This window comes from Bos grunniens, chromosome 4, assembly GCF_055505025.1.
Source record: "Bos grunniens cultivar Pamir isolate PY7600 chromosome 4, Bosgru_T2T1.0, whole genome shotgun sequence".
Lineage (NCBI taxonomy): Eukaryota > Metazoa > Chordata > Mammalia > Artiodactyla > Bovidae > Bos > Bos grunniens.
In genome coordinates, this window is record NC_141168.1 from 89,966,963 (window position 1) to 89,981,225 (window position 14,263).

General features: G+C 38.2%; 1 protein-coding gene across 2 annotated transcripts in view; it reads right to left on the reverse strand.

The window, feature by feature from the left end:
* The window catches only part of DNAH11 (dynein axonemal heavy chain 11), a 369,573-nt gene that overhangs the window by 344,939 nt on the left and 10,371 nt on the right, over positions 1–14,263 (reverse strand). For both annotated transcript variants that reach the window (XM_086397406.1, XM_086397407.1), the window contains exons 3-7: positions 13,309–13,505; positions 12,895–13,093; positions 12,052–12,151; positions 8,912–9,123; positions 1,720–1,953 (exon numbers count right to left, since the gene is read on the reverse strand). In XM_086397406.1, coding sequence (XP_086253532.1) covers positions 1,720–1,953; positions 8,912–9,123; positions 12,052–12,151; positions 12,895–13,093; positions 13,309–13,505 — 942 coding nt within the window. The remainder of the gene's footprint in view (positions 1–1,719; positions 1,954–8,911; positions 9,124–12,051; positions 12,152–12,894; positions 13,094–13,308; positions 13,506–14,263) is intronic.

Below are 14,263 nucleotides of genomic sequence, written 5' to 3' on the forward strand. Positions count from 1 at the left end.
GAGTCAATAGACATTTACATGACGGAAAATGTTATTATGACTTAAATCAACTGCCTACTTTTAAAATTATACTCCCATTTTCACATGGACTGAAAATTATTGAGCAGTATAGGTGACATCTAACTTAACCACAGCTAAACATTTAACTCTCTCATTCCACATCCTTCTGATCCTAAGTCAGATGCCCAGGCATGATCCACCAACGCTATGGTGAATGGGCTGTTCAGAAAGCGTGGTGCAAGTCGCCCAGTGGTATGCATTTGGCACTCAGACTTTAAGAGTCATTCAGAAGGACTTCTCTGGTGGTTCGGGGGTTAAGACTCTGCACCCAGTGCAGGGGGCATGGGTTCAATCCCTGGTCAGGGAACTAAGATCACACACACTGCATGGTACAGCCAAAAATAAAAAGGCATTTGGGCTGCTTAAATGATGAGAATTTTCAAAACATAAAACTCTGATTTTGAATGAAATTTGACAAATCTAACAACAAAAAAGCCCAAACTTGCTAGAAAGAGTTTCATAAAGAAAATAAGGCAGTTCAAAACCTGAAAAGAAAAAAAAAAAAAAATCGCAGCCAGCTGGCTCCATAGAAACTGGTGTTTAAATGTGTTTACATGTATGCATTCATTCATGGCTTCCAGGTGGTGCTAAAGAAGCCTCCTGCCAATGCAGAAGACTAAGTCACCCTGGTTCGATCCCTGGGTCCAGAAAATCCTCTGGAGAATGGCATGGCAACCTACTCCAACATTCTTGCCTGGAGAATCCATGGACAGAGCAGCCTATGGACCCTACAGTCCATAGGGTCAAAAAGAGTAGGACACAACTGAAGTGACTTGGCACACAGCAATTCATTCAATGTTTGACTTTTTGGCATTTAAAACATTTATACAGAGCACATGTTTTCACATTCTTTTCACCTATTTTCATGGATAGCTTTAATATTTTAATAGTATAGCATATATATTTATATACTAAAAGTTACCATAATATTTAGATGATCAAATAGGTTTTCAGGTATGGAATCCCAATAAAAACATCAAACATGTAAAAGGGAAAAAGGAATTATTTTATAGCTTCCCAATTTACAACTGTCTTCTAGGAATTTAGTATGTTGTAGGGCAAGGGTCAATTCAATTCAGATCAGTCGCTCAGTTGTGTCCGACTCTGTGACCGCATGGACCGCAGCATGCCAGGCTTCCCTGTCCATCACCAACTCCCAGAGTTTGCTCAAACTCATATCCATTGAGTCAGTGATGCCATCCTACCATCTCATTCCCTGTCATCCCCTTCTCTTCCTGCTTTGAAACTTTCCCAGCATCAGGGGCTTTTCCAGTGAGTCAATTCTTTGCATCAGGTGGCCAAAGTATTGGAGTTTCATCTTCAGCATCAGTCCTTCCAATGAATATTGACTTATTTCCTTTAGGATTGACTGGTTTGATCACAAGTATCACAAAGGTCACTGATACATAAAGATTAATGAAGTTTTGAAAAAAGAAACCAAAGCTTTGGATGTAAACAAAGCTCTGTAACTAAAACTTTCACTGTATCTTGACAGTACTGGCCTTGTAAGCTCCTCATGAAAATCACCAAGGAAGCAAACTTCTCACCTCCTACTCAAATAGAATAAATAATCTGTTCCCTGAAGCAGATTAAAAGATATAGGGCTTTTGAATTAACTAACCTATAGTATAAATCAATTAGAAGCCAATAAGTAATTACCTCTATTTTCATGAAACGATCAAGAAATTTGTCAAATCTATGAAACACCAGATTAGACTGGAAATCCCATGGTTTCAGTTCCTTATTTCCCACAAAATAGCTTGCCAATCCTCTTCTATAGTTGAAGAAACAATTTTTGAAAGTCTTTAAGATGTTAATGGTCACTTGAACCTTTTCCAGACAGTCTTCAATTTCCCCTTTCAAGAGATCTTCAGGTGAAAGGTAAGCTATTGCCTAGAAATCAAAGAAAGAATGATAAGAAAATATGTTTAATAGTTTGCCTGAAAATATTCATTTCAATGAAATGTTTTATTTTTCAGTGAGTGAAGTGAAATCGCTCAGTCATGTCCGACTCTTTGCGATCCCATGGACTGTAGCCTACCAGTCTCCTCAGTCTATGTAATTTTCCAGGCAAGAATACTGGAGTGGGTTGCCATTTCCTTCTCCAGGGGATCTTCCCGACCCAAGGATCAAACCTGGGTCTACCACATTGCAGGCAGACACTTTACCGTCTGAGCCACCAGGGATTTTCAAATAACAATGTCTAGAATTGGGCCAGCGATGCTGTGAAACAGAAGACACAAATTCTAGAAATTCAGGTAACTAGGTTTTAATGACATACATGTATACATTAAAGAAATCTACAGAAGATGCTGTAATTACTGGAATCAAACATTCAACCATGACTGCGTTTTTGCTAAGCTTCAAAGATAAAACAATTGTGTAATCAGAATTTGCATGGCTATTTGAGGCAGCAAATACTCTGCACATTTTTTTTTTTCATATAAAGAAATGTAGAAGCCAGGAGGGGAAACCTATGAGATCATGTATTTTAAAAATATGGTCATGTTACCTGGCAGCACAGGGTCACTTGCAAAGGTGAGGAAGAGCTGACATAGGTGATTATACCACCGGCAATTCTTTTAGGTTAACTAACTTCTCTTCTGGGAGCTCATTACAGGACATAAAATCTAGCCGAGATATAGCAACTTGAACTGATTTTGAATAGTTGAAATGCAAAGATGAGAACAATTAAAGAGAAACCAGCAGATTCATGTAGCAGCTCTCATAGTACCATCATTCAGTTCTTCCCTTTCCCCTATTTGTTATGAATCTTCACAATATCCCTGTTTAGGGACCTCAAGAACCTATAAATTCTAATCCTGATGCATCTTCACCTCATATAAATTAAAGGTAAAATTGCATGCCTTTAATTCTACAGTTGTTTAGAAAGCTGTAACAGATCTCAAAAGAGAATGTAATAAAAGCCATTAGGTTCAACACAGTCAATTGAAGGAATGATTTCCAAATGCAGATGTATTATCCTCCTTCTCCTATAAATGGCTATAGTTTTACATGCAGTGGCTACAGTTTTACCAGAAATATAGACTCTGAGACATAAATGTTTAAAGTAGTAAGAATATCATTCACTTAGTGCCTAAAAAGCCTACTGACAAGTTCCTTCAACTCTGGCTATAGATGCCCAGTCTATACTAATTTCTCACTCAGGCTGGATGGAAAATTAACCTCTCCCTAAAGGTTGCTAAATTTCGCACAGAACAGGGATGAGAATTCCCAGGAATCCCTCAGTAATTTGAGTTTTGTAAGAGTCTGCACATTGGTATGGGTTACGGATTCCATCAGAGAAGGCAATGGCACCCCACTCCAGTTCTCTTGCCTGGCAAATCCCATGGATGGAGGAGCCTGGTGGGCTGCAGTCCATGGGGTCGCTAAGAGTTGGACATGACTGAGCGACTTCACTTTCACTTTTCACTTTCATGCACTGGAGAAGGAAATGGCAACCCACTCCAGTGTTCTTGCCTGGAGAATCCCAGGGACGGGGGAGCCTGGCGGGCTGCCGTCTACGGGGTCACACAGAGTCGGACATGACTGAAGCGAGGCAGCAGCAGGTCCCATGTCCAAAGCCTTATAAAATAAAAAATGACTAACCAGTTTATTTTATCAATAAGCCAATCAATTAATGAATTTATCAATGATAGCATTTTTTAAATTTAATTTTTATTTTACATTGGAGTATTGTTGATTTACAATGTTGTATTAGTTTGATGCCTGTCTCCCAGCTTTTCCATCTTATGTGACTTTATAGACTCTTGCTTAATTCTACCATCCCTTTTCCAAGCTCAACCTTGGAGACTTAAACTCTTTGTCATCTAGGATCTTGTGAATGAGAATATCCCCAAGAGAGACACTAAGTAAGCTGTAGAACAGAGTGGGGGGCCTAGAGTGGTAATGACTCACAACGAACAGGAAGCACAGTTTGGTAACCATGGAAGAAAAGCAAGGCACTAAAATAAGACACCATTACTGTGCCATTATCCAAAGTGTGCCATTATCCAAGGTGGTCACATGATGCCTTTTATATGTCTGGCCTAAATGACTAGGTTAACAGTCACTGTTAGAAAACAAGTAAAGAGAAACACATTTGCTTTTAAAGTAACAAAGGATTTCTGACCCTGCCTGGAATGCCTAGAAAGATCAGGCAGACAAGGAAAATGAGTGAAGCAGATCAGGAACAACAGTGGATGGTGGAGACCAAGGTCACCTGCACAGCACATGGCCCATCTAAAGGCGGTAGCTGAAGCTCTAGCAGCTGACTGTGTCAATGGGGATGGAAGAACCAATGTAGCGAAACCTGACTTTTCAGTGGAGGCTAGAATGCTGGAATTTAAACAAGACCTAATTAAGCATTAGCAACATTTTTTAAAATAAAAATTCCAAAATGCTATGCAAAATAAAAATACTACATTGATCCACTGGCCAAACACAGTCAACAGAATGCCAGCTTATGACTTCTGATAATAAGCTAAGGGTTCAAGGGTTCCAATGTCTCATAAACACACTGAAGTCTATAGATTCACAGAAACAAAGTACATAAAAACTAGGTAAGGAGATTATAAAAGACACATAAAATGTGTAACCACACAAACTGGGCAAAGTACAAAATTAAAAGAACATGGTATAATTCTATACCCACACATAACAGCAAATTTATAAAAAATGGTAATGCTAAAAGCTGGTGAATTATAGCAAAACTTGTTACACATAATAATAGCAATGCAATTAACATAAACCTTTTAAAATAATTTGTATATATCAAATATTGTTCAAGAGTCATGAAAAGATTATACCCCTTACTCAATATCAGGAATTTATATTAAGCTGATTAGCCAAGTTAAGGAAAAAGGATTTTTGTAGAAAGTTGTTGTCTACATATTGCTTATAATACAAGTGGCTGGAAGCAATCTACATATCCAATAAAAATAAATTAACTTTTCAAGAAGATAGTAAAAAAATTATATGATAAAATGTATTAATAAGTTTTAGAGGAAGGAAAATTCTTTTAATGCTGAATTTGAGAGGGATGGAATTATAGGACTACTTCCATTATTATAAATGTCATACAATACTTTACAGATATCACTAGTATACACATATTACATGCTAATTAGAAATAAAAATTATTTTAAACTATGGAGCATAACATAATGGGTAAGAGCTCTTTCTTACAAGCTGGATGACCTTGGGCATGCTATTTCTCCTTTCTGGACTTTGGACTTTCTTTGGACTCTGGATTTTCTGGACTATTTTTTAAATATAAGCTGGATCTACTAACAAATAGTACCTATATCATAGTGCCACTAGAAGATTAAATTCATAGATTTTTGTGAAGGGCTTAGAAGAATTCTGGCAAATAAAAGAAACTATACAGTGCCTGCTGGGGCTTTCCAGGTGGTACAGTAGTAAAGAGTCCACCTGCCAATGCCAGAGTCACAGGAGACACAGGTGTGACCCCTGGGTTGGGAGGATCCCCTGCTGGAGAAAATGGCAACCCATTCCAGTATTCTCGCCTGGGAAATGTCGCGGACAGAGGAGCCTATGGGCTACAGTCCATGGGGTTGCAGAAAGTCGCACACGGCTGACCGGCTGTGCACATACACACTGTGCATTAAAAAGGCATTAAAAATCAGCTGGACAACAAACAACTGGAGGTGGTAATGGGCACTGCAGAGGTTAGCTCTTCAGAGAACCCAGGCATGAAAGTTTACTCACTGCCCACTTTTGATTCCTTACATGTTGGGACAGATTTACTACAAAGTCTACTTGGAGAATCTAGGAAATTGGGTCAACTAAACCTTTGGACATAAGCCAGGAAGAGTAACTAAGGAACAAGGGAAGCAAGGTTATTTCCTCAGGAGTTTGGCAAACTTTGACCACGGACACTGACCAGGGGCCAGGGATAATAGGTTAACAGGCTTACAGGTAACCAGGGCTCTCTGCAAGCCATCTATAAAAATGAAGGACAATCTTTGAGGTTTCTACACTAACAGGGCTTTGCAGTAAAAGTTTGGATCATTCTCAAAATGAGATGAGGATCCTCAAAAGGGGTTTGGGAGAAGCTGTGATCATGGTTGTTAAAACCACAGTAGGGATCAAAGCCTTTCACATGAGCTATGTCCATTAGGGCCCAGTGCACTCACTTAACAAAAGGGCAAAACGGAGTTTGCACAACAGAGAATCAGAAATAGAATGAAGCCAGAGGAGACACTAAAATATAGCGAGGAAGTGACCCATCATCTCCAATCAAGAGCTGCAACTAGTGGAACTTTTACTGATTTCTATTACATGTTGCACTGAGCATTTCATTTAGGTTCTCTCCTTGGATCCTTACAACAGCCCATGAACTAGGCACTTACAAGGGCAGAAACTGAGGCTCAGAGAAGTGATTTAACTCCACCGTGTGCTCAGTCATGTCTGACTCTTCTGCGACCCCCTGGACTATATAGCCTGCCAGGCTCCTCTGTCCCTGGAATTCTCCAGGCAAGAAAACTGGAAATGGGTAGCATTCCCTTCTCCTCTAAAATGGTTCAATTAAATTTGAATCTTTGTTGGTCTGAGTCCAAAGCACTTTGCATATATTCTATCTCGTCAGAAGCAGAGAGAAGAACCCACACCCCTAACTCAATCTTATACTCCCAAAACTCTAAACTGCAGGTCAGAAGACCTGTACTTTAATTTGTCCCCCTAAACTCTCAAGGAAATTGAGCAAATGATATCTTTCAAGTTTCAGTTAATTCATCTGAAAAAGTATCAGCGATTGGAAGGGAACCCAGTTCCCCAGCCAGTTTCTCCTACAACATCCCTCTCTTGGATGCTTAGGACAGCAAAGAGCTGGGGCCTGGGGCAGCAGAAGCTCTGAGCTGCTTGCCTTGACCATGAGCAGATTCTCAGGGTTCCCAATTTCCTCCAATTTACCCCACTGTGCAACAAAATTTTTTAATTTTCAATATGAGTCATGACGTGAGAAGCATTAAACTAGATTGGGGATTTATTTAGGTCAATCATAGTTGTCCACCCTTCCCTGAGCTAGTGATCCAGATCTGTCTAAAATATCCTATCTTCCTGGCCACAGGATTGCTCCAGGAGAGAAAATAAAATGCTTTCAGTTCAGTTCAGTCACTCAGTCGTGTCCAGCTCTTTGTGAGCCAGTGGACTGCAGCACGCCAGGATTCCCTGTCCATCATAAAACCCATCGGTCCAGAACTAAAAACAAAGTCAGTCTCTTTCCAGGGAAGTTCTTCTAGTAGCAGAATATCCCTCTAGTGCTACCAAAAGCCACCTTATTTACATGGATGAGAGACTAAGGATCAAGTCAATCTAACACACATGAACAAAGTAGAGTTTTGAAATTATCATCTGATTCTCCTGGAGAATGCTAATCCCCAAGTCTTTGCACACTTAGACTTTCCAGTTAATGTGAACTTAGGCCCTTCTTTCTGTTCCAGTTTGCCAGTTACAGGTAGAAGTGATGCGACTCTCATAAGGGGCGGTCTTAGCAACACAAAGGCTAAGCCACATGCACAGATTCTGATTCTCTGGCATCCATTTTACAAAAACCCCTTAGGGGTTCAGACCCACACCCTGATACAGACCCTGCTGTGGACTGAACTGTGCCGTCCCCTCTGAAACAGTGCCTGTGTTGGAGCCCTAACCACCAATGTGACTACCCAGAGATGGAGTCTTCAGCAGGTAATTCAGGTTAAATGAGGACAGGAGGGTGGACTGTCCTCATATCTGATAGGACTGTGGTTTTGTAAGAGGAGGAGGAAGATCTTTCTCTCCACCACATGAGGGCACAGAGAGAAGGCAGCTATCTGCAAGCCAGAAAGAACACTGGCCAGAATACACAAATGCAGGAACCTGGACTGGTCTCCCAGCCCCCAAAACTGTGAGAAAGCAATTTCTGAAAATGAAGCCACCCAACCTGTGGGATTCTGTTATAGCAATTAAAGCAGGCTCACACACACACACACACACACACCCTTAGAGAATCACTAGATGATATACCCTTCTAGTATCTTTTAGCTCTGAAATTACGAAATGCTCTCTGATACTATGGACACAAGAGGAATTACCACTTTCCACTGGATGAGGAAGCAGTCTAATTTTTTAAAGTATTTTATAATGTAAAGAGTAGAGAAACAATTATAAGCAAGAGATTTTTAAAGATTACCCATGAATCAAATTTTTAATTCGACTACTATTTTTTTAATTTGACTACTTTTTTTGAGGATCATTCTTGCTTCTACCCAGTTCTCTACTTTCCAAAAGTCCTCCCTCAGCCTGCGTTTCCATGGAAACCAAAAGGTAAGATACAAAGAAAGTACTACACATGTGCACCTTGTATTAGAAGCTATCTTAAATCTCTGAAGAAAAGGAGGGTATTAAACAAAACAGAATCCACTAACAACCTGTCCTGTGATCGTATTTAAGTTATTTCTAGAGCTCCTTTGCCATTTAGGATAGAAAATCACCTGGCCTTTGTTACCATAAAAGTCCTCTCTGAAAAAAGAGGAATAAATTTATCTCTAACTGGATTTATTCATTCCTCATTGATCTAATAAAACTTGAAAAGTGAAAGCGATAGTTTTGCTCAGTTGTGTCTGACTCTTTGCAACCCCATGGACTATAGCCTGCCAGGCTCCTCTGTCCATGGGATTCTCCAGGCAAGAACACTGGAGTGGGTTGCCATTCCCTTCTCCAGGGGATCTTCCCAACCCAGGGATCAAATCCGGGTCTCCTGCATTGCAGGCAGAGAGCCACCAGAGAAACCCCAATAAAACCTACCACATGGCAATAATTCTCATTGACTCTATTTTTTCATGCTACATACCTGGTCAATGAAGAGATTACAAAACTCTTGCAATAAAACTATGACCCGAGCAGGGGTATTATAAAACTTGGAATGACTCCAGATCAGACAGATGGTATGAAATAACGGGGCAATTAATACACCGGTCTGTGGGAATTCCGTCTCCTGCAGACACTGAATGTGTCTCCTCAGGGGTCTCAGGTAAAGTTCCACATCTTGGGCTTCGAGCAGAGCTGAAAAGAAACCACCATTAATGTGAGGCAGTCTCTTCTATCTAAATTCACTTCACAAGTTCAAGACAACAATGCAAAACAACATGGTTATACTTAAATGTTGCCTCTTTTTAGATTATTTATCCTACAATTGACACATGACAGGTTAGGAAAAGCTTCACATATTGTCTGGCTGTAAGAACCCTTCAAAAGAGCCCGGGCATATTCACCCTTACAGCACAAGTAAATTGTGACTGAAGACTCACAAGCTTCATCAGCAGAATGTTAATTCCTCCTAGGTACTTGCTACCAGCACAATTTAATCATTTATTGTTTCATTCTTTTATCCTATGAGAGTAACTTATACAAGGACTGAAAATTTTTCTATCACATTATTATTCAAAATGTAACTATTGAAATTTTTAAGCATGGGTGATGAAAATATTCTAGACACAGAGGCAATAGTTACAGGATACTGTGAATACACTAAATGCCACTGAACTGCACTCTTTAAAAATGTTATGTGAATTTTATCTCAAATTTAAAATTGTTTAACGTATCATATTGATGTTTGGTAGAAACCAACAAAACACTGTAAAGCAATTATCCTTCAATTAAAAATAAATTTTAAAAAATTGTTAAGCATGGTAGGAATAAGGTATATTTTTTAAAGCTATATGAAAAAAATTTAAATAGTTAACTATTATTAATTACTGCTTAATCTAATTCAAATTTTCTCTTAAAACTGGCCCTTCTGACGGCCCTAAATAGATTTCCATCAGACTCCATTTTACTCCTGAGGCTACAAATACTTTTGCTTAACTGAAAGGCATCTCCTATGAAAGTAGGATATGAAGGAAACTAAATTCTTGTTTTCTTACAGTACAAAATACTCCTGTAAGAGATTAAAAACAAAATAACCTGCTACACTTTTTTTTTTTTTTTTTGGCTGTCAGAATCAGATATCTACCCACCCGTACTACTCTACTTGACAAGTAACTCATATATCTGTCCATCTAATAATAAAGACCTGGGAAGAAAGAGAGGGTCCAGGAACCATTTTTGTCCCAGTTGCACTTATGTTCTGAAATGAATGTGTTTTCAATATTAATTTCAAAATCAAATAACTGCATGTAATAGGTAAAGTGCCCTTAAAATGTGATAAGCCTATCTAGTGACTTTACAGAGCCTCCAGTAAATCTTCTAACTCTAACTAACAATGGCTTTGGGCCACTTGCTGTACTCAAAGTGTTTTTTCCCCTGAATCTCTAGGCTGTATACTCATAAGGCTCCAAGGATCCCTGGGATTTATTCCTGCAGACCTTGTATCCAAAGAAAATGTTAAATCTTACTAACAGAAAACACCAGCAGCAGCTTCTATTAATGGAGGGTACACTTACTGTGTGCCTAGTACTTTGTACTTGTTTAGTTGCTAAGTCATGTCAGACTCTTTAACCGCCCCATGGACTGTAGCCCACCCAGGCTCCTCTGTCCATGGGATCTCCCAGGCAGGAATACTGGATTGCCATATCCTTTCCCGGGAGATCTTTCCAAACCAGGAATCGAACCCATGTCCCCTGTATTTCCTGCATTGGCAGGCGGACACTTTACCACTGAGCCACCAGGGAAGCCTGGTACTTTGTACACTATGTATTAAATCTTCAGTCCAGTGGTTCTCAGCCAGGGGAGGTCTTCCCCACTGAAGGTCATCTAGCAATGTCTTACGTTTTTTTGTCATAATGGGCATGGGGGTAGTGGGTAGACTCCAGCAATGCTGCTAAATAGGCTGCAATGCTTAGGGCGGTTCCCCACAACAAAGAATTATCCTCCCCAAAGTGTCAGTGGTGACAAGGTTGCAAAACAGTGTTTCAATCTTTGCAACAATTTGCAAACAAAGTTTTAATATGCCAATTTGGCCAATGGAAACCAGAGACTCAGCAAAAAGCTGTACTGAGTGAATCTGGGGCAGAAACTCAGATCTAACTCCCTGTTTGAAAAGAGGCCTTAAGACAACAGTTTATGGAGAAAAGCCTAAAGAGTTAGCATAACTTTCTCAAAGTAAATGTTAAGTATTTTCTAACCTTCCATGTATTACACATTAAAAATTTAAAAATAATTTTCTAATGTCAGAAACAAAATCAGGAGTTCCCTGGTGGTCTGGAGGTTAGGACTCTGTGCTTTCACTGCCGGGGGTCCGGATTCAGTCTCTGGTCTGGGAACTAACATCCCACAAGATGTGCACATAGCCAAAAAAAACAAAACAAAACCCAGCTATTGAGCCATGCTATCTTACAATTTTATCATTTAAAACTTTAGAATCATGGGTCATATCCATATTTGCTTACACATGCCTAAAGAAACATGAACAGAAATAAAAAAAACTATGGAGAGGGTTACTGGTTGAGACTGAAACTGGGTACTGAAAAGATAAGGAGAATTTGCACTTTTATATTTTAAATTATAAATACCATCTTTTAATTTCTGGCTTTAAACAATGTGCTTGTATTATCTGTTGGAAACTCAACAAACAAACCCTCCTCTCTGTGTGTTAAATCTTCAATGATGATTTTGCATTCTTAGGAGTTAAATAAATGGTGGAACTTAAGCAAATTCGGAGATTCTACTGATGAATAACTGGACTAATTGCAACCCAACTGTTGATTAGAAAATCTCCATGCTGGGCATTCAATGACTTGCTGATAAATACCAAAAGCCTTTCCCCTCCACACAGGCACTCTCACTGAAAGTTCACTCTAGATCCTCTTTAGTAAGTACTTAAATGGTTTACTAAGAGCTGAAGAATAAACCGCAGACGATTAAGATGGATTTACCATTAGGAGAGTCAAGTGCAATCATTTCATGAGCATACTAAGGGTAGGAGGCTGAGCAAACAGGCAGGAGTCAGATCAGGAGGGACCACTGATCCAGGCCAAGGAACACAAGTCTTACCATTTTTCACAGCCATGAAAATGTCTTTCAATGTTGGAAAATAGCTGCTTTGCTTATTTTTCAGGATCTTAACCATTTTGAGGACAATAGGAGTCTGAAGCTAAATTGAAATATATATAATACCTAGATTAATGACTAAATAAATGCATTCTGCAAAAAATATTTAAATTATATTCCATTAATGCACAATACACACAGTATTTAATACTCAAAGATGTACCTGGTTTCACGTTGAAAATAATTTTTAAAATTAACATTTTTTCCTTAAGCTTGTATTTTATTTTACATTTATAGGTCTTTGACTTTTTTAAAAACCTAAATTACATTTTATTATATATGTAAGATAAATTTTCATATAAAATCTGTTTCCAAAAAATCTCTAAGAGATAGGTGAACAAGTGAATGAATGTCTTAGTTTTTAGAACATTAAACTGAATAAACTTCTAAGGCAAACACTAGCAGAGGAACCAGTTAGTTCTTCCAAAGTTGCATCTCTCCACTAAGCAAAGCCTACTCCTTTCCCAAATCAATTATATCAACTAGATTAATTAAATCACAAAAATCTTCAACATTTCCCTTGGGAACTACACTTCCTATGCCACAAAGTGTTTCCAATTACTCACATGCTGTCAAAATATTTTCAAAAAGGCAAGTTCACCTTTAATACCCATTAATTTTAAGAATGCATACTATAGAGAATTTTGCAGTAAGAATTGAGTAAGTCATTCAAAGACAGTGTGTTAAACCTTTAAAGTTATTGGAAATCACTGGTTTGGGGCATCAAATTCAACAAGTGACTTTGCTAATTCAATTGACAAGCAATTTCTAGGGCTCTCTACTTACTTGATCATAAATGCATGATAGGTTCTCTCTTCTCATCATCCAGAAATCCAGTTCAGTTTGAGGATTTGAGTGAAGACCATTTAGCAAAGGCTGCACTGAATCTTTCTCTATGATTTCTTGGATTTGATGTGACCATTTAATAACCACTGATTCAATTGCGTGGAGTACTCTCCTTTCATTTGGCTCCAGTCTGCAAACACTGAAATGATTAATAATATAATACAAAAATGAATCATTTCATCCGACTAAGGACAGGACTTAGTATTTTAATGTTTTTTTTATTTTTAAAATATGCTGTCATTACAATAATATTTTAAAAATATTGCTAACACGGGGGTGTTACAGGGGTGTGATATTAAGTAGGTATATCACGTCTCCATTTTGACATCTTGTGTAAACTGTATCATTACGTACTTGGTCTCTGAATATTTCTGATCCAGGTCAATGTTTCCTGCAATAGTGGGAATTGGTAGAAGAGTTCTTCTCAACATTTTGCCCCTAAAAATATGCATTTTACTTTTCAAGACTTCTATATGATGTTCCATGTCTTGTGAAATAAAGCATGACCAGGATTTATGGTTGTTCTTATTAGAAATAATTGGCACTAAAATCTAGAGAAAGAAAAACATTTTAAGCAGAAAAATTAATTAATTTACAGACAACGTATTCCTTCAAAGATTTTCTTGTTACACAAGATCAGAAACTAAACCACTCAATTTCAACTTCATAATGTCCTCCTGTGACATCAAATCTACAGATGACAAAGTCAGTGACCATTTAGACTTAATCAATTAGACAAATTCTTTCAAAGTGGAAGTACTATACTGCTTGCTCATTCATTTACATATTTATCAAACATTTATGGAGGCTCCCAGTAACTCAGATCCTGTATGAAATAAGCAAAATCATGTCAAGTAAGTAAACTGCTTTCTTAATGCAAATTGAACACATTGGCAGGTGTACTAATGGAAAAAATCTTCTTGAATCACATGGCAAAAGCAAATTCATCTTGTCCAACTCTGAGGGCCATCCCAGTGGATTAAATTTTAATAGAAAGATATTTATTAAATTATATGAACCTTTTTTGGAACTCCTTCCACCATTAAGGTGGGAATATCAATGAAACTATATGTGTGGGAAACCTCCAAAATTATTTTTTGTGTTCCCAAAGTACAGCATATGTTAAGTAATTATAGTTTGTTGAGTTAGTGAAGTTAGTCTCTTGCTTCCTCACTCTTTTCCAATATGTACTAATTGTAAACATTTTTTTCTGACACAATCTGTCTAGACTTTCAGTGTTAACCATAAATTTTCCATTAGCTAAAATGCTTAGAAAACACCCTTCCTTTTTAAAGTTGATTTTGAGAAC